General features: G+C 35.4%; 1 protein-coding gene across 10 annotated transcripts in view; it reads left to right on the top strand.

Annotated features, from left to right (window-relative positions):
- MARK1 (microtubule affinity regulating kinase 1) overlaps nt 1-21,324 on the top strand; it is a 149,778-nt gene that overhangs the window by 86,772 nt on the left and 41,682 nt on the right. For 6 of the 10 annotated variants that reach the window (XM_082394341.1, XM_082394342.1, XM_082394345.1 and 3 more), the window contains 3 exons: nt 12,689-12,737; nt 13,832-13,897; nt 17,798-17,868. In XM_082394341.1, the coding sequence (XP_082250467.1) occupies nt 12,689-12,737; nt 13,832-13,897; nt 17,798-17,868 (186 nt within the window). The remainder of the gene's footprint in view (nt 1-12,688; nt 12,738-13,831; nt 13,898-17,797; nt 17,869-21,324) is intronic. The other 4 variants (XM_082394338.1, XM_082394344.1, XM_082394343.1 and 1 more) reach the window with 3 other exon arrangements.

The following is a 21,324-nucleotide window of genomic DNA, read 5'->3' on the forward strand; positions in this document are numbered from 1 at the left end:
TAGCCAGTACACTGTGTGTATTTTGTTGTTTTCAAAATAATTTTTATTTGTGTTCATAGATTCGCTTTTTGTTAAAAAGTTTGGAAAAAAAACAGATCGAGGCTTGCTTAGTTTTCGTGCATTGTAGAACGTTCAACATTTGGCCTTACCCATTGAATGCTGGGAGCATCTCCCAGTCAGTCAAATCTAAAAAATAAAAATGTAAAAAAACGGAATTAAAAGTAATCATTTTTTTTTCCTTAGCATTGACAGTCAAGTCCTATAGGTAAAAAATAGCACAATGGCTCTCCATGTCTTAGGTGTGCTTGTTAAAAGGGAGATAATGGCAGCACATACATTTACAGTAAGGATTCATTTTAATCTCATCTCAACACAAAAGTGTTTGGTTAAAACTTGTTCTGGACTTGGTCTGAATTTAAGCTGGTTCCCCTCCTTTACTCTCTTTTGTGTATAAAATATTTATAGGAAATATTACTTTCCTTTGTCAACATCAGTGGTAGATAAAAGTAATCTAAATTTGATACCCCAACTGTTCCAAACTTCTAAAATATAAAGTTCTTAAAAACAGTTTGGTCTTTGGAATTGTTAAGCATCTTTGGCTCCAACATTGTTCACGTAATATGCTCATATTATTTGTATTACATATTTTAAATTAATGGAATCCAATTTAATAAGTTTTCATACTTTAAGAGCTATTTGACATACATGCTATATTTCCTTCTTCCTCTTTGGAGCATGACTCCCACCTCATACATTAGTGGGTTTTTAGACCAGGGTCTATGAACTATACTCGTGATTCTTGGGTATCTTTTAAGCAACCTGTTACTGTTGGAGGAAAAGCAGAATGATGAAGCAATTTTATTCCTAGTTCACATACTTGAAATGTAAGATTAGTTATCGTTTCCTCTGAAATTCCACCAAGTTTGAAACTTGGACACATTAGTTTATACACAGATGACAGAGTTTGTGTAGCTTGTCTCAGATCCCAGTCACCAGGGTGCAGTTTATCTGTCTTCTGTGTATTGCTTGTTAATTTGCATTTTCTATTGTTTTACTGTGTTGCATTGTATTTCAAATTCACAAAAATAGCGGTTCAGAAGTGATTTGCTGAATAGTAAAACCTGTAATGAAAACAGAAACAAGACTACTACAACTCATTAAATAATAAAGAGGAGTGCTGCATCCCAGTTATAAAGAACGAAAATCCTTGTGACAGTGATTTTACACAAGCAGGGCAAGTGTAAAAAAATTTCAATAACCGACATCTGGAAATTAGGCTTAAGTGAATGATCCATTTACTGCTATTGTCTAGTGTGTTACCTGTTGTGTAAAATGTTGTCAAATGGTGACCTAAGCCATTTATACCTTAATGAGTTTTCAGATAAAGCCCGGAGACCTCTCTGGTAAGCTAGTTAAGTTTTCCAGAACATCTGCAAAATAATCTTTATCATGTTGATGAATCTGGTCACTAAAGGTAGAGCAGAGGACAGAACCATGGAAGCAATTCAGAATTACATTTCTTGTAGCAAATTATCAAGAAACCAAACTTGTAAAAGGAATCGTATAATTATTGACAAATATTTTTGATCAAGGAGAAAGCAGAAGCTTCTTGGCAATATTCCTTAACAAATCTCTCTGTTGGACATAGGTTGAAATACCAGTTACTCTCACATATGTGTGCTTGATAGCATATTTCACTTTGTAGCTGCACAAAACCACTTACGTGCTGAGTACTTCTTCCATACAGTTCTTTTTATGTGTGTGGATCATTTGAAGGAAAAGTCTTGACCAATTCTTTTGTGGATCAGTGAAAACCTAAGTGAAAAGAGAAGGGTTAGCATTTAGTGAGCTGGGTTGTAGACTGCAGAAGTTGTCTTTGAATCATTACTGAATTTTTTAATATATATACTGCAAGGAATGATACTGCTATGTGAATAGATAAGTTCATACCTAATGCCCAGTCACTCATTGCTTCATTCTCCATGACATCTGCGGTCAGTAACATAACCTCTGATCTTGATTTGGTTTTAAAGGAATACTGAAAACAGGGACTATCATAAAATCTTGGCTATTGAAAGATGTCTCTTCAGCATACAGTGTGGAGAATTGGTGGGAAGTATATCTTTCACACTGAAATACAATGGATTTGAGGGAGAAGTTGTTCAAACAAGTTTCTTTTAAAAGGTGATATCAATAATGTTAATGTCTAGCTAAAATATCAACAGTTTAAATGTTGAAGATAAGATGACCAAATTTTCTGGAAAGACCAAACTGTATTTCAAGCAGTTCACTGACCAAAAATCTGACTTTTCTAAACCCTGTTTTACCCCTCATTAGTTATTGGACAAAGGGTTCAATGACATATTATTGGGCAAGTTTAACATACAGATGTTACATCCAAATATGAAGAATACCTTCCAACGCAAGCATATCCAAAGAGTATATTAAGAACCCATTGCTATTACCCCTCAAATTGCAACTTCCAGTCTTCTAACCTTTTAGTGTGATTAGATCAGCAGCCTAGAATTTGTCTGAGAGCTGTGCATAGTCTGCTTGGAGAAATGCTTTTGTAAGGTTGGATCCAGTAATTAATCTGAGTGCCTCTGACGCATCACCCAATGCTTTGTTCCTTCCCCCAATCAATGATTGTGACTTAGGATTTTTTAAATTTAATAGAAATAAAAAGTAAAAAAAAAAAAAAAAAAAAAAGTAAAACTAGAAATGGAAATTGTCTTGTGGTTCAAGCTACACGTCATGGAGCCCAATACATGTGTTCATTAATTAATTCTTAATCTAACAAGTATTTATTGAAAGAAGATTATATTTCTCCTTACGTTTTCCTCTGCATTTTTGGCTCTTCCTTTTCTGTTTCCTTTAAGTGGACTCATTGTCCTCTTTGTGGGCCACTCAGTGTTGGAGTTTCACAAGACACGGTCCTAGGACTTCTCTTTCTGTATTCTCTTCCTAGGCTGTCTCAAAGGTAACTCTGGTTTAAATTATCACCGGTAGGCAAACTCACAAATTTATATCTTCAACTCAGACCTCCCCTACGTTTGCTTGTAATCCTCAAAGATAACCCAAACTTATTATGTCCAAAACTGAACTCACGATCTCCACCCCACCTGCTTGGTACATGCCCACCTAGTGCTCTTCCAGTGTCCTCTCTCAGTGAATGACACTGTCCCCAAGTTGTGCAAGTCAGAAACCTCAGAGTTATCCTTGACTCCTCCCTCTCCTTCCTTCTCACCATCTAATCTGACCTTGAGTTGTGCTGATTTTATATCTTACATATCTTTTGAGAATGTTTGCTTTTGTCTTTTTCCGTCATGATCCTCTAGACAGCACTACTATTATCTCTCCCTAGGACTACCCCAGTAGCCTTCTAACCCGTCTTTCTGCACTTTGCATCCCTACACACACACACACACACACACACACACACACACGGATGCACACACACAGAGTTTAAAAAGTCATCAAGGATGCAAAATATGTCTGATTATGTCATCCTTCTATTTAAGCTTTTAGGTAGCTTTCCCTTTTTTTTGTAGTCTAGAAATCAAATTCATTAACATGGTGTACAGGCCCTACTTTCTTCTTCTACCCCATGGTCCACCAAGTCTCCCCAGCTTCTCCCTGCTCTCCTCATCCCCTACTACTCCAACTTCACTGACTTTCTTTCATCTGCTCCTATTCCTACTCTTTATTCTAGCTACCAGGCCTTTGCAGCTTTTCACCCCACCCTATGCATAATCCTGTATCACTCCCTCTTCACGTAATTCTTACTCATTTCTCACATTTCAGCCTTAGAGTCATTTCTTCAGGGAAAGCTTCCTGTCTCAACAATAGTGTTAAATCCCCCTGCCCTTCTTAAAATTAAGCACTCATAACCAAGAATTATTTATAAACAATCTTCATAAACAATCACTTTAGTTTTTATTTGTTTTGGTTTGAGTAGTACTATTTGGATTTTGCTTTTTTTTTTGACCGCATCACGTGGCATGCAGGATCTTAGTTCCCCTACCAGGGATCGAACCTGTGTCCTCTGAAGTGGAAGCACGGATTCTTAACCTCAGATTGCCAGGGAAGTCCCTGCATTTTGCTTTTGATTCTTATATTCTGGCTCTGACTCTGAAGACCTGTTTTAATTGCTTGGTCTTTTTTGGCTGTAAAGCATACATCTATTTCTGTATTCTCAAGAAAGTATATAATATTTTCTGAAATAGATATGGAAGAATTTTCTCTTGGAAATGGAGGAAGCTAGAAATCTTTAAATCACCTATAAATTTTAGACTAACTGTCTGGCTGTTTTAAAAATCATATTCGCATTTAGTTATTTTGAGTCATACTCCTGTTTTTTCTAAGTTCAGTTTGTTGATACAGTACACTAGTCTATTTTTAATTTTTGGATGGAGACTTCAAAACATCTTTCCCATTTAAAAAAACTTGCCTTCTCATGATATTTATTTATTGGACTAAAAGTTTCATTTCTAATCATTTTTTTTTACAAGATAAAATTCTACAGATGCAGTTGAAGTCCTGTGTGCCATTTCTTGGTTCTATTCCTATATTTTTCTACCTAGAAATAACTACTATTCTGAATTTGGTCTTATTCCCATTTATTTTTTTTTAAAAAATTTCACATGTGTATCTGTACATGAAATACTATGTATTATTTATTTTTAAACTTTCTATTCTTCTGCAACTTGCTTTTTTCATTTAGCATTGTCTTACAGTTTTATTCATGTTAGTCTATATAGTCTAGTTCATTTATTTTCACTGTTATTATATGCCATTGTACAAATAAGCCACAGTTTACCCATTTTCTTATTAATAGATATCTACTACAGTTAGTTCATTTCTGTTAGATTATATTTAGATTGTTCCTGTTGTTTTAGTGTTTCTTTTTTTTTTCCAGTTAGCTTTTTGTTTTTGCTATTACAGACATTGCTGCAATGATTCTTATTATGTATATCTTTTCGTGAAGATGTATAGAAGAGTATATCTCTCCAAGTAGAATAAGGTTGAAGGGCATGCATATCCTCAACTGCATTAGATAATGTCAAATTGCTCTTCAAAGTGGCTGCACCAATTTCTACTTCTGCTAACATTGTATGCGATTTACTTTTGCTTCACATTCTTGTCAGCACTTTATATTATCAGATTTCTTAACTTTTGCCAACCTTATAGAAGCAAAATGGTATCTTGTTTTAATTTCCATGATTTCTTTATAGTGAGATTGGACATCTTTTCAAATTTAGTCTATTTTATGTTTAGTATCTTCTCTCTGAAATTATATGATTTGGTATCTCAAACAATTTTATTTACCTAGCACCAACTTGAGCCCAAAGTTGTACAAGGCCTTGGGAAAGACTCTAGTACTATAAACTTGGTACCAGTTCATAAGAAATAAGAATCTTATAATTCATGTACGAAGACAAATTTTGGCAAAGTGGCACAGCCTATTATTTTGCAATGAATAACTGACTATAAGTTGTCAAGTTTGGAAGTAACACTAAACAATCATTTTATTTTTTTAGTTAGAAATCATCAATATATACTTATTTAATTATGTTCAGATTTCTTTTTCTGAACTACTGTTTCATGGGAAGAACTTAAGAAATTAGCCTAAGTTGTTATACTGGTACTAGCAATAACTTTATAAAATATTTTGGTGTCCCAATACGATGTCTCAAGTAAAAGAGGAGTGAAATGGTGATCCTAGAAATTAAAAAGCTGCGAGTTTAATCTATAGGATTCTGTTAATATAGCTCCATGACTGGCGTCTCCGAGACAAAGTCTAGACAAGGTCCTAACTATCTCTTGGAGCTGAACGTCACCTGCAGGGTACAGCACAGGACCCACACTCCACATTAATAGGCCAGTAAACTGCTGTCAGAGATATAGGTCGAATTTTTACAGAGTTTACGGTGAAGGCAGAGAAGACCTTCTGCCCCTCCTCAAACCCAAATCAGAGCAAAGTACTTGAAAGGCCAAAAAGGTTGTGTTAAAAGGCACAGACAGGGCTTCCCTGGTGGCGCCGTGGTTGAGAATCTGCCTGCCAATGCAGGGGACACGGGTTCGAGCCCTGGTCTGGGAAAATCCCACATGCCGCAGAGCAACTAGGCCCGTGAGCCACAACTACTGAGCCTGCGCGTCTGGAGCCTGTGCTCCGCAACAAGAGAGGCCGCGATAGTGAGAGGCCCGTGCACCACGATGAAGAGTGGCCCCCGCTTGCCGCAACTAGAGAAAGCCCTCGCACAGAAACGAAGACCCAACACAGCCAAAAAATAAATAAATAAATAAAAATTAAAAAAAAGAAAAGCACAGACAAACGTCACCCTCCTTTTATGAGCTCAGTCTACTATGACTTTGATGACAGCCTGGAAGAGCTCTCCTGGGGGGAACAAGCTTGACCACAGCCTTTGTCAAGCTCCCTGTGGCCACAGAGTTGTTCCCCATCTGCCTCAAGATCAAGGAAGTAGTGAAGAAGTCCTGTGACACTGATGAGTCCAAGGGCAGCACGGTGAGCAGGGCTGGTAGAGAGAGGATGATAGGTTTTCGGCCCCTGGCTTTGCTGCTTTGAGAGTAAATAGAATGGGGATTGTCTAAGCCATGTCCACTTCACTACTTCTAAATAGAACAGATTTTTCTACCATCAAAAAAATGTAATAATAGGCAGAAGGAATGGAAGAGGTAGGAAGGAACAGAGTAGTTGAGAGAAGAAATAATTAAGGCAGATATATATTGATTAACACTAATGGAGTTTGCCTAATCCTGACCCTGAGCTCTAACCAGGAAGGACTGAACTGGAAAGTAAATACCTGTCCACAGAATTGAGGATTGTTCACTAACTTCAGTTATCTAGAACAAAGCCAAGAACCAAGGAGGAAACACTAGAGGCCGCTGAACAACTAGAACAGCTGTCACAAAGTCCAAACAGTGAAGTCCCTGCCATTTAGTCATAGAAGACCCATCTCAAGCCTTCTCTCTGCACTTAACTTGTTTAATTCAACACACAATCTTAACAAACTCTGGCCTTAATTTTCAGCTGACAGCAAAATTGAAACAGTAGTTTGAAAGGCATTAGTGAATTCAGAGCCCTCCTGCTAAATTTGGGTATGCTAGGAACATTATGATGTCACAGTTTAAAAATGAGAAAGGAAAAATAGGACTAAAAATTAGAATCAGGAACTCAGATAGTAGTGTGGGCCTATTTAATATGTTCACAAACTTCTGTTTTCCTTACTTGTGCCTGGACATACGATACATACAATAATTGACTTTTTTTTTTTTTTTTACAACAACTCTCCATCTCAGGGTAAACTTCTTATCTTGGTCTAAATGTTCAGCTCTCCTTTCCCCCTCACCTCTTTCCCCCTTTCCTAAGGAAGAGCAGGTATGGATAAGGTTGCCATCCTTGCTGGTAGGGTCTCTTCTGGGTGAAAAGACCAAATATGTATAAGGAGCTCACTGTCTCTCCCTCGTCTGCTCCCTTTAACTCAGTGGGCTGGTGCAGAAGACTTTGACATTAGTCCAGTCTCTTTCCTCTGTGCAACCAACTAGAATATTAGAGTTTAGGAAGAGGTTATGGGGAGTCATGAAGAGGAAGAAACATCATAGCGCTTTACTGAATCCACGTGCTAGTACTATTCAATTGGCCCCGATTTTCTAGATTTAGAACGTTAATGACAAACCTGGCTGACAGTTCAAGTGTTTCCATCGGAGTCAGGGTGATTGACGGGGCAGGATTCTGGCATTTCATTGTCCCGAGTCAATGTACCACTTAAAACCCCCTCACCACTTCTTCCATCAGCAGCCACTCTTCCTCTTTCCACAACTGCTTGTCACTTTTAGCCAGCACACACTCAGCTTATACACACATTCATGCCGTTGCTTGTTTTTATAGTTTTTTCTCACTCCTTGTCAAAATCTACTGAGGGATAAAATAGATAACCAACCAGGACCTACTGTATAGCACAGAGAACTATACTCAGTATCTTGTAATAACCTATAATGGAAAAGAATCTAAAAAAGAATATATGTGTATATATATGTATGTGTGTGTATAACTGAATCACTTTGCTGTACACCTCAAACTAATACAACATTGTAAATCAACTATATCTCAATACAAATTTTTTTTTAAAAATGCTGAAGGAGAGGAAACTATGGATAGAACAATGTATTCAAGACATTGAGATGTAGGAACCCGATGACAGTATATTATTGTTTTAACTGGAATAAGAAATTCCTTTCTGATGAGAAAGGGATGGTATTTCTCTGGCTTCATCTCCAGATGGAAGTGGAGTGGCCTTCTGTTCAGGTACTGTTTTTGTTAAGTGTCCCACTTTTCACAGGACGATTTTAACACTGTTCCCCAGCTCATCTCGATTCTTTGTAGAACAGAAGAGCTACATTCTAGACTCCAGTCAAGGACTAAACTCATGAATTCAGCACCACTCAATCAAGTAAACAAACAAAAGACAGTGTTTATAGGGGAATGCCTGAAGGATGTGTAGCTGTCCGTTCCTTTAGATTACTTATTCTCAAACATGGAGCTGCCAGTATGTTTTAATTAGTGATCAGATGTGTCTCAACCAGTTTGCTTCTAAGAATAAACTACTGAACTGGCTGATAACGTCATAAAAATTAACAAGAATAAATTCAAGATTACCCATGTGACAATTTTGTTCTCACTCTGTTGCAATTTGATGTTCTTTCTTGAGACAGAAGAGAAAGAAGATAGAATGAAGGAGCCAGTGTGGCATACTAATGCTACAACTTAATGGGCCACTCTTCCTGGAGGTACCTATGCCAGTTACAAAGTAAGGCAGAAGCCCTCTTCCATGGGGCAGTAAGGACTGGTAATCGAAAAAGTAGGTTAAAGTGAGGAATTATTAAAAATTACATAAGAATTTAACATTTAAATTGAGCACATAAATATACATTCATCAACCAATCTTTTCATTTAGGTGCAAAGCTTTTTTTTTTTTTTCTCTTTTAAGTTTGGGTCTACTGATTGGCTTTGTTTATCTTGTACAAGTCATACTTGTAAACCCATGTTTGCTGCTATTTCTAATTGGTTTCTTATTTTAATTAATGGAGAATTTAAAGACTCCCGGGAAGTGATCTGAGAGCAGAATCCTAGATTTTCTTTTAATCTTTTACAGTCTTCTTGCCCACACCTAACAGGACAGCAATTTCTTTAACAGCTCTTATCTAGTATTTAGAAAGTATTCAATTTGGTTTGTTTTGTTAAACAGCATACTTGTCCTTCATTGGTTTATGTAAATTTAATCTTGTTGGACAGACCTTAAGGCAACGCCAGTGATCCCTGCCTTCTTGTGTTCACACCTTTGTACAATCACTTCCCTTTGAGTGTGAGCGGGATCTGTGACTGGTTTCTAACCAGTAGAATTAGGAAAAGGTGATGAGAATTCACTCTCACAATCACATTATGTTATATAAGACTGTCCTGCTAACCAACTTGCTCTAGAGATTATCCTTGCTGGCTTGATAAAGTAAACTGCTGTGTTGGAGAAGCTTACTTGGCAAGACCTGTGAGCAGTCTCTAAGAGGTCAGGGCAGCCTCCAGGAGAGCCAGCAAGAATCCAGGGCCCTCAGCCCTAGGGCTGTAAAGAAATGAATTCTGCCCACAGCCTGGGTTAGCTTGGAAGTAGATTCTTCCCCGGTCGAGCCTCTAGATGAGAGTGCAGCCTGGACAGCACCTTGATGGCAGCCTTGTGAGACCCCCAGTGGAGGACCCAGTTAAGCCGTGACCATGATGCACAGTGAATACTGACACACAGAAACAGTGAGATAATAAATGTGTGTTGTTAGAAGTTGCTGGGGTGTGGTAATTTGTTACTTAGCAATAGAAAACTAATACATTAGTTGAATGACCTATTTGCAGTAACAACTGTAACTGACAGACATGTCTGAAATCTAAATAACCTTTGGTAAGCATGCTGCTTAACCGCGGAAGTGTAGGGGCGCAGGAAGCACCTCGAACAGTGAGCGTCGAGGGTGCACAAGTGTGCTCAGCAGGTTTTGCAGAGGCAATGCCGCGTGACAGTTGGTTTCATGGAGGCCAGTTACAAAGGCTTCTGTACTGTAGTGCTTGTGAGTTGTGACTGTATAGTCACATCTAACAACTTAACAGATAAAATTTTAATAAGAAAGCAACACTCAATGAAGAAAACAGAGGTAGTTCATTTACATGTAAGTATAGGAGAACAAGATTGTTATTGGGGACTTTTCTATTAGAAATACATACTACTACTACTCAGCCATAAAAAGGAATGAAATAACGCCATTTGCAGCAACATGGATGGACCTAGAGATTATCATACTTAAGTAAGTCAGAAAGAGAAAGACCAATGCCATATGATATCACCTATACCTGGAATCTAAAAATATGGCACAAAGGAACTTATCTACGAAACAGAAACCGACTCACAGACATAGAGAACAGAATGTGGATGCCAAGGGGGATGGCAGGTGGGGGAAGGGATGGAGTGGGAGTTTGGGATTAGCAGGTGCAAATTATTATTTATAGAATGGATAAACAACAAGGTCCTACTGTATAGCACTGGGAATTATATTCAACATCCTGTGATAAACCATAATGGAAAAGAATATGAAAAATAATGTGTGTATATGTATAACTGAATCACTTTGTTGTACAGCAGAAATTAACACAGCATTGTAAAGCAACTATACTTCAATAAATTTTTTAAAAAGAAATAGAGATAATACTAATGAATGCAAATGAAACTTACAATAATGCTACTCGTATTAATAATAGGTCCAAAAACTTTAAAATCTATATAGTACAGCAAAACCAAAATAGGGACTATCTGTATTTTTTTTTTTTTAATACATTCCTGGGGTGCAGGGTGGAGATTCAGGAAAAAAAGTCAATATTTTTAAATAATAAAGTTTAACATTTAAAAAATTACTTTGGTTACAAATAGGTATATTTCTTATAAAATGATATTTTAAATGTTTAAATAGACTGTTTTATTACTCAGTGCTTATAAAATGAGTTTATGAAAGCCATGGAAAAATAAGAGGCAGGCATAATATTTGACTTGTTTTTCTAAAGAAAAAAATTCTGCTTATAGTAGAACCTAGGATCAGCAGATTTGTGAGTTATGATTTTATAGTTATATGTAAATTTTATGTGCTCATATTATGTGTGAATTTTACCTGCTAATGTGCCATAATAAGAAAAAAAAGTTGAAACCAGAAGTACAGATCCTCTGAAAATCTAAACCACAGAATCTACCTCTGCTGTCAGCCCAAGGAGTCCGTGGGCAGAGGTCACCTGATGAGGTGCCCCCTTACTTCCTCTTTGGTTTTCTCAGGGAAGTGAGGGCCTTATTTTTAGGGGGGACGTCAGGTAAGCAGAGTGAGGAGACCCAGGTGGTGTCAGAAACCAAGATAAAAACCCTGAGTGCATTCTGAGGGGACTACCCACCAGGAATACAGGAGACCCCACAGAGCTCTGCCCCTGCTGCCAATCGTGAGAAACGCCGGGTATGGGCGGCATCCCCTCTGTCTTGGTATAGGAGGTCCCCTCAATCCTCCCTCTGAATATTCACAGGAGTGAGATTCCACACTCCCCTCTGCTGACCTGAGGCCACCCAGCTCACACCAAGGCCCTTACCCCTCTGAGACCCCTGAGGAGGAAGTGAGGGTATGTGACTTCCGGCTCCCTCTGCCCAGGGCCTCCAGGGCTGCTCATGGGAAGGACATATTCTCTGACGTCACTAACTAGAATCTACATGGTATTTGATGAGTATTCCATGCTTACTGCTGTCCATTGGCATCTGGTATTGTTGAGGATTGGAAAGCGTTTGGAAAACGGATAACTGATATAGAAATGGTCAAATGATCTGAACAGAGGTCTCATCAGAGAAAGTATATAGACGGCAGATAAGCATATAAGAAGATGATCAACACCATACACTATTAGGAGTTGCAAATTAAAACAACAGATACCACTACACACCTGTTAGAATGGTGAAAATCCAAAACACTGACAACACCAAGTGCTGACAAGGATGTGGAACAACAGGAACTCTCATTGCTGGTGGGAATGCAAAATGGTACAGCAACTTTGGAAGGTAGTTTGGTGGTTTCTTATAAAACTAAACATACTCTACTATACCATCCAGTAATCATGCTCCTTGGTATTTACCCAAGTGAATTGAAAACTTAGTCCACACAGACTCTTACACATGGTTTATACAGCTTTATTCATAATTGCTTATAGTCTGATCAACCAGTAGAGGTGATTAAAGAGTCAGGCCCCCCAAACCCCAAGGAAGGTTTTTTTTGGATAAAAGTCATGTGGATGATCATTTAGTTTCATTCCCACAGTGTTTTTCTTTTATTCCTAGTAATGAGTATTCAAATAAATGTTAGTTTTACTGTATATGGTATATTCACATACACACACAAACACACACACACAGAACCATTTGAGTTCATTAGTTAAAATTGTCCTGGGAACCAAGTCTCAGCAAAATTAGAGTTGGGACTGTGAAGTAAATCTCTTATTTGACCAGAATCCTGTAGTGTCTTATAAGCAGATAAATGTCTTCAAATAGATGTTTTGATTGGTTCACTGCTTGAGTGTTCTTTTTTAACAAAATTGTTTGGTTGTTTTCTTTAACAGTTGTTTCGAGAAGTACGAATAATGAAGATATTGAATCACCCTAACATAGGTATGAAATTTATATATACAATTAACGATAAAGTATTTTCCTTAATTTGAGGCTATTTGAAAGGATACAATTTGAAGGATGTTTTATATAAAATGAGAAAAAGTGATAACCTCAGAAAGTGATACTTTGGGTAAAAATAGATTATAAGGAAGTTAACTGAAGGCTACAAATGTAGTTTTCTACTACCTTGCTGTCTTCTGCTTGTCACTAAAATAATATATATGACTTGGAGTTAAAGCATATAAATGATTTTTGTATCTCCTTACTAAATCTCTCTAAATAGAGATTGCATGCCATTTAGGTATTTATAAAAAATAATTCCAGATATTTTGATAATAGGCACTTGGTCTTGATCATAGTTTATAAGCAAAATAACTAGTTTGAATTTTAAAGAAAATAGAGTTGATTTCAGTTTTAGTGAATTTACTTCCATAAGTTCAGTTTTTCCCCCATATTTACAAATAAGTTTATTGATTACATATATTATACAGTCATTGGATTGTAAGAAGTAAAAAGCAATTCTTCTTTTAATCTGTTTATTTTTGAATCATGTGTTTCTTGCACATTAAAAAATCTTATGTTTATTAGAGACACTCATGCAGTTACTTTGGTGTATAATTTCAACTATTTGTCAATACATAAGTCTGATAATTTAGTATTTTTTAACCAGAAACTTTAAAAATATCACATAATTATAAAATTTTTTGTTTCTGTACCAAAGATTATTTAACATTTTTTGATAGGCTCATTATAATAATAGTGTCTTTTTAAGCTTTAATTAAAATTTTATTATTTTGATTTTAAGATTTTCTTTTTTTATTACTTTATTCTAATTAGAAAAGGAATGATTTTTTTAATCCCAGAAATTTAACTCTCTTTTGACCCAGCAGTTGGTTCCAAATCACTTCACAGTAAGTAGTTTTCTTCCATAGTCGTAATAACCCTTGAGAAAAATTTTAAACTTTAAGTTGTAATTAATAATTTTTAGTAAATACTCAAATTTTCCTTTGGTTTAGTGTTACCTTAAATTTTCTTAAAGCATATCCAATATGTGCTCACAACCACAGAGTTATATCTCTAATTTCTTTTTTCAGTAAAATTGTTTGAAGTTATTGAAACAGAGAAGACCCTCTATTTAGTCATGGAATACGCGAGTGGAGGTAAGGATGAAGGGAATGAAAAGTTATCTTTTGATGAGACATATAGAATTATTAATACCAATCATTAACATTCACGTCTTTTTTGATGTTAATGAATCTATAGTTTCATAAAATGCCTTTAAATAGTATCTTAAGGAAAATTCAGTGTTTAGTTTCAAGACCTATTGATCCTACATTTAAAAGTAGGATTTGGGCTTATTTAAAAATTACTTAGGGACATTTTTCAAAACTCTAAATTTGCATTGTTATCTATGAATGTTTCAATTCTTATCTAAATAATATAATATATAATAACATTAGTAGTAGTAGAAGCTCTTGGCTATTAACAGGAAATCTCAAATTCAGGATGTATTTAATAAAGTTTATAGTAAAAGCATGTTCTAGGTCAGATGTTTATTTCACTGATTGTTCATATATGACAGATTCTCCATATACATACATTTTCAAGAAATCCATAAAATGTTTCAATTTAAACAAGTATTGATCTGTATATTTTATAAGTTAGGAGACTGAGTTGACGGGGAAATGTAAGATACATTTCTAGTAGAATATAATATTGGGCTGGCCAAAAAGTTCGTTCAGGTTCTGCCGTAAGATGTTACGAAAATCCCAAACGAACTTTTTGACCAACCCAATATATATTCTGACTATATAGTGTCAAAAATAGGAATGATTTTTAAACACTGATATATAATAGAAAATCATTTTCATGTACTTCCCCTCAAATGAGAGATACATTGGCTCAGATTCACTGTTCTTTTAGGCATAAGACTTAACTTTCTCGGAAACAGGTTTAAAATTTATGGAGTTAAATCATTTAATAAGTAAAATGAGGATACTTGAAGGTTTTAAGGGCTCAGAGAATTTAAGCAATTGAAGAAGAGGGAGGGCAGCAGAAATTATTTAAACCACTTTGGCTAATTACCTTTTTTCCGCTAATCAATTGAAAAACTTAGTGTTGAATTTAGTTTTGAGTTCTTTTAGCTAATAAAGTGTATAGATTTTTATGATGATTCAGATTTTGTGTAACTAGAATAAAGATGATTTATTTTAGTCTATAGCATCTAGGCTATGTATTTTTATACCCTCTCTTAGATTTCTAAAAAATTTTACTACAAATATTAAATGGATTTTAATTGCTTTTTCAGTTTTTTATGTAGATTGAAAGTTTTAAAAGATTTAGTTTTTTGCATAGCTTTTTTTCATCATGAAAATATTTCATTGTAGGTTTTTTACTTAACCTGGAAACCTACATCATTAATGTTTTTTATTATTATAGGATTTTAAGAAATATTAATACAGCCATGCAAATTTTCATAAAATGTTAATCTATAATAAAATTAATGAACCTACAAATACCACATAATGAACTTTCTCTACTTTTCTATCCTGTAGTTAGATCTGTGTATCAATTCATCATTGTTGAAACCCTGAGTGTTTATTCAGTTAGACTTTTTTTTTTTTAGTGATCTAAAGTCTAGAGAGTGGGGCTAAACATGTTTTGATATGAGAAATTATAGACAGCTAAAGGTCTGTGGGCATTGTTCTATTTTTATGAAGGGCTGCCACAAGGCTGTGTTAATATTAATGCGCATACTGCTTTAACGATTAATGGTAAGTGCAGTCAACTCTTTATTGGTGCTGATGAAGGGGAGCAATGGCTGGAGTAATAGACAGCACGTAGGATCCTCACTGCTCTCCTTTAGTAGCATTGGGAGGGGCAGAAGGGTGTAGTGTAGTGTAGAGAGGTGTGTACTGGAGCTCAGCCAGTGGCCCCTTATTCAGTTCTGATTCCTAGGGATAGGTGTTCTTTGAGTCTTGCCAGTCAATGATCCTGTAACAAACCATCATGGTTCTGTAGCAGTAAATCTAGAATCATCCTCTTGCCTTTTTAATCTATAAATGGCAAGGTGACTCTAGAGAATAAAACAATATTTTTCCTCTGAAATTTCTAGATATTTTAGGATTGAATCTGACATGCACACGAGAATCCTAGCATGAACAGGGGTTGAGTCAGACAACTGCCTCTTTGCCAGGAGTACATCTGTTGATTCTGGTTCACTAATGGGGCAAAAGATCTTCAGTGATTAGAAGGGCAGGGAACTCCTTTATGATTTTGAACCATGTTTTGTTCAAAGGAGCCTATTAAAAGGCGTCAGGGCTACTTTGGAATAGTGTGTTTATACCTTCTGTTGTTCATGCAGACATTATTTATTAAATGTTTACTGTGTACTAAGTGATATTCTAGGTGCTAGGAACACACGGGTGAGCAAAGGCAAGGTCCCTGCCCTCAAAAACATGACAAAAGATTACGTTCTAGTTGGAGAAGCAAATCATAAACAAATAATATATAATCAGTAAAGGACTGAATCATGTAAACATCCGGGGGGTGTGAGCGTTCCAGGCAGAACTTAAGAGTAGTCCAAATTTTTGAACTCCTGCCATATATCTTTCCCAGCCTCAACTCACATATCTAGAATTAACTACTATGATGGGTCAACTAGAGCATCTATTCATTTCTCTGTTTTCATCATCCCATTTAATCATTTAAGTATGCTTGATATAATATGTTAACATTGTAGATTTATTAGTTTCATCTGACATACATCATTACATATTTGATTTTTAACATTTTACTTATGTCCTAGGATTGATATTGCATATATGTATATGTAATAGATCTGTATACCTAGATACAAATATATAATTTATTGAGTGCTTACTATATGCCAGTCTCACTGTGCTAAGCACGTGCATTATTTCATTTAATCCTCACAACACCCATGTGAAATAGGTAATAGGGAGAAGCAGGGTCTAAACGAAGTTAAGAAATCTTCCTTATGTCTCCCAATAGCTACTTAGGGCTAAATAAGGATTCATACCAAAATTGGTCTGATTCTAAAACCTGAGTTTTTAACCACTTTGCTGTACTTTACAAGAACTCTTTAAGCCACTTTATGAGTTTCTAATATACATGTATATATCTGTGTGGTACAAATTATAAGGATATAAAAATTTTATCCCTTACACTGAGATATTTTATTTTTGATAATGTAACTAAACATTAGTTATTTTTTTATTATTATTGATTAGAGAAAAATGAAAAAAACTTACATGTAAAGTAAAGGATCTATTAGAAAATTTTTACAGTTTCTAGTATCTTTAAATTATTTCAACAAATATGTATTGTCTATCCACTTCGTGTTCTGTCATGGGGATGGGGATACAGGTAAAGTATGGGTATGATGACAGCATTCAAGGAGTTTGCAGCTCATCTGGGGTAATAGGAGATGCACACAAGGATGATTTCATTCTGTATAATAAGTAGTTAAATACCAATGCAGGTGAAATGAGTACTGTGAGAATGCGCATAATCAGTGTAGGAAGGAAAAGAAAGAAATCAGTGTGGATGGAGGTAGAGAGATGGAATTTGACCAAGACTCTATGACTAGTAGACTTTAAGAGAGTGAGCCAACATAATATGACTTCTGTTATTTTGTTTGAAATGTAGGCCCCAAATACAAAGCCAAATGTAATTTTTGATTGCCCATGCTGTGGCTTCCCTTTATTAGAATGGATAATAAAGAGTTGACTGTATTTTTACATAATAGTTGAAAGCAGAAAGTAAGTTTTCTTATGTTTTTTATGACTGTTTTCTTATGTTTTTTATGACTTTTTATTAAGAGTTTTGTTGAATCATAAGCCGCTACCCATATTCAATTTTACATGTATTTTTTTTCCTTTTTTTCTATTCATGTAACAGTTGTGATTTATATAGAACTATCAGAAAAGTGTGGGCCAAAAGCTTCTTTAAAAACAAGGCAAAAACTTGACATTGCGTATATTGTTAACTGAAAAATCTATGTATATTTTACTGCCTGCTTTACCTTTCTGATTCAGGTGAAGTATTTGATTACTTAGTTGCCCATGGAAGAATGAAAGAAAAAGAGGCCCGTGCAAAATTTAGGCAGGTATGGAAAGTAGTTTTCAACTTTGTTTTGCTGATATTTTTAGTGATGTACAATGGACAGTATCACAAACTGGAATTCAGAGTACATGGTACTTTAAAAAGAAAAATTCCTGCTTTCTTGTACTTTTTAAGAATGGAAAACTGAAAAAAATTTGTTCTTCCTGAATTTAAATTTAAAATAGTTGCCATTGGTTATTTCTAGTTCATCATAAATAGTAAAATGTTTATAGGTGAGATTCTTATTAATAACTCTTTGATAGTCCTGGAAATACAGACTAGAGTGAGATAGAAAGTAAATACTTAAACCTTTATCCAGTAATTATTATCAAGAATATTAGCTTTATGTGTACAGTATAAATGTGTACTGTTTAAAGAGGTTTTTGTATTTTTTAAATAATTAAAGATGTCAGTTTTGGAACTCATATTTTTGTAGATTTAAAGACTGTGATCAATTTTATTTAGTCAAGTAGGGAAGGAACCTTGCCAGTGTGAAGAATATGGTAAGATATTGATATTTCCAGGTCAACTTGAATATGATTTGTTACAGAAATGATAAAATAAGAAAAAGCAATTTAAGTTCATCTAAGATTTTGTTTTTAATGTTTAAGAATGAAGTATTTAAAATTATCATACTTTATAAATTACTGTAGAAATGACAATTAATAAATTGTAAATTGTCCACAAAATTTACTGAAGTAAAGTTTCAACAGACAGCTTGCTATATCCCAAACTTTACCTAAGTGAATTTAAAATATTCATTTAAAAATAGTTCAGTATCTCTTCTGTAAACATTATTCTACAGTTAAAGGGATCCTGTAATCAATAAGGTTGGGAAACAATGACTACTGATGTGAAATCTTCCTCTGTGAGATTTTATATATATGTTAACATACAAACAATTGGAGAAGTCCTGAAGAAGATGGGAGGAAAAAAACCTGTTCAACTTTTTTTTTTTTTTGACATAGCATTCTCCACATTGATCGTGGAGTGAGTTTATTTTGTGAAACCTCTATTATTAATATCTCACAGAATCATTACTTTTTGGAACAGTATATATGAAATGCTTTCAACCAAAGATAATCATAGCCCTTATATTTAGAATAGATTCCTAGGAGCATTTGACTTAAAATAGCTGAATCTAAAGACAGCTGGTAATGAGGAAGCAACATTGAGAAATTGAATGGTATTCAGCTACATATTGTTAAATTCTTTTCTACCGTGGAATGGAAGTCCAGGCTTACTTAAGTAAAGAGCTACAGTCATCACTTTAAATGTCATTGTTCTTTCCATCTCAATCACACTAGTTTTAGTAGCCTATTAGGAAGAAAATTCCAATTGACATTAAGTATTTCCATTGGGATTTTAATTTATATTTTAAGGACTGTCACTACTCACTCTTATTCTTTTTAGTCAGTTGGTTTTGTTTATTTATTAAAAACATACTGTGGTCAGAAATTGTACTGGGTACTATATGGAATTAGAGAAGGTGCTATTTTAAAGAGCTTACTCATCTCTACTGAGGGGTGGGAGCAGGATAGCAGGCTGGGACACAGATATTTTCATAAAGATCCAAATAATTACTAATTGGCTCTTTTTAAAAATAAAGTCTGGATTACTTTGAAATCAAATCAGAGGTTGAGTGTCAAATGAATGCTATTTAAAATGTAAAACAATGGCAATTTAAAAAATAATTATCTATTTATTATAAATATTAAATGTATTACTATCTGTATGTGTTCCCCCCAAAATTAAATAGGTAACCAACTCACATTTTTAAAAACCAGGGACACACACACAATTCTATAGTTATTTGGCAAAAAGTTATATTTGTTTTTCAATTTATTTTTGCTAAGTTTATTTTTCTTTATAGATGTAATTAAAACTCTAATAAATGTGTATTTACTTTTATTTCTATTTGCTCTGTATTTCATAAAATTACTTTAAAAACTTTAACAGTGAAAGGGAATGTACTGTATTAGTAAGGGTATGTCCTTGACCCTACCATTAAATATAGCAGAGGCACTAGGACAGTTCAAGACCAATTAATTTAGCAGTCATTGCCCATACAATGCCTCTGCTTTCCTTAAGATTTGAGGGCCTGCAAGAAAAATCATAATATTGATTCAACCCTTCCAGTATCAAGGCTACTACTTAAAGCTTGGGAATTCCTGACCCACGTATAAATAATTGCAAATCATCCTCCCCCCACAATTGCACCTCATGGCAAAACATTGACATGTCTGGTCTTAGGGTCAGTGCAGGACTGATTGTCAATCATGTTTTCAAGATCCGTAACAAAAGGACTGTAGGGAAGTTTCTGCATCCTATTTGTGGAGGTACAGAATGTTTTGAGATGGGAGGGTCTGGCCATAGAATAATGCAGTAAAACTTGGGCTTGTGCATGGGGATTCTTGCAGTGAGCAAGTCAGAAGCCAGAGCTTCTTTTATGGCAGAAATTGTACCCTACTAGATAAGTGTGATGATATTATAAATTATCTTTCCCTTCTTAAGTCTTTAAGACTCAGGAGATTTTTATTCCAGAAGTGCCTATAGAACTGCTTTCACAGAAACTATCCTGTCTAATGTGAAATGCATGTTTGGTAACCAAATCATTGTCTGTAGCATGCCTTCTTCACGGTATCAAGAGAAGGGGACTTGAAAAAGATATTCTCATTATCAGCAAAGTTCTGTCATCTATGATACAAAAATAGCCTTATAGTATGAACATCCTATAGCCTATATAGTATGTTCAGTAAGATGTATTAATATTTACATATAAATGTATGTCTCTCTTAATTACATGGTAAAAATTGGATATTAGAAGTTTGAAGCATATTGCTTAAGAAAACTAATACTACATGCATTCATTGTAGGATTCTGCTGTATTTGGAGGACTCACACCTCAAATTAATTATAATCATTCACAATTGTTTTGCTCAAACACAGTTCATGGTTCTGTAGTACCTGCTTAGTTTGGAATTCAGAGACTTTTACCAACTTGTCTATCAAGGTTTAACTCCCAGTATTACCATTTTCCTACCTACTTTTCAAATACATTGTGTTGCCTCAACATCAGTGCAGGGCTTCCCTGGTGGCGCAGTGGTTGAGAATCCACCTGCCAATGCAGGGGACACGGGTTCGAGCCCTGGTCCGGGAAGATCCCACATGCTGTGGAGCAATTAAGCCTGTGTGCCACAGCTACTGAGCCCATGTGCCACAACTGCTGAAGCCTGCACACCTAGAGCCCGTGCTCCACAACAAGAGAAGCCACCGCAATGAGAAGCCTGCGCACCGCAACGAAGAGTAGCCCCCGCTCGCCGCAACTAGAGAAAGCCCGCACGCAGCAATGAAGACCCAACGCAGCCAAAAATTTTTTAAAAATCAGTGCATTTTACCTCCTTACCCCCTACGTCCCCATCCCCAAACATCCACATTTTAAAATTTTACTATCCTTCAT

The sequence above is a fragment of the Balaenoptera borealis genome, assembly GCF_965194805.1.
Source record: "Balaenoptera borealis genome assembly, chromosome: 1".
NCBI lineage: Eukaryota > Metazoa > Chordata > Mammalia > Artiodactyla > Balaenopteridae > Balaenoptera > Balaenoptera borealis.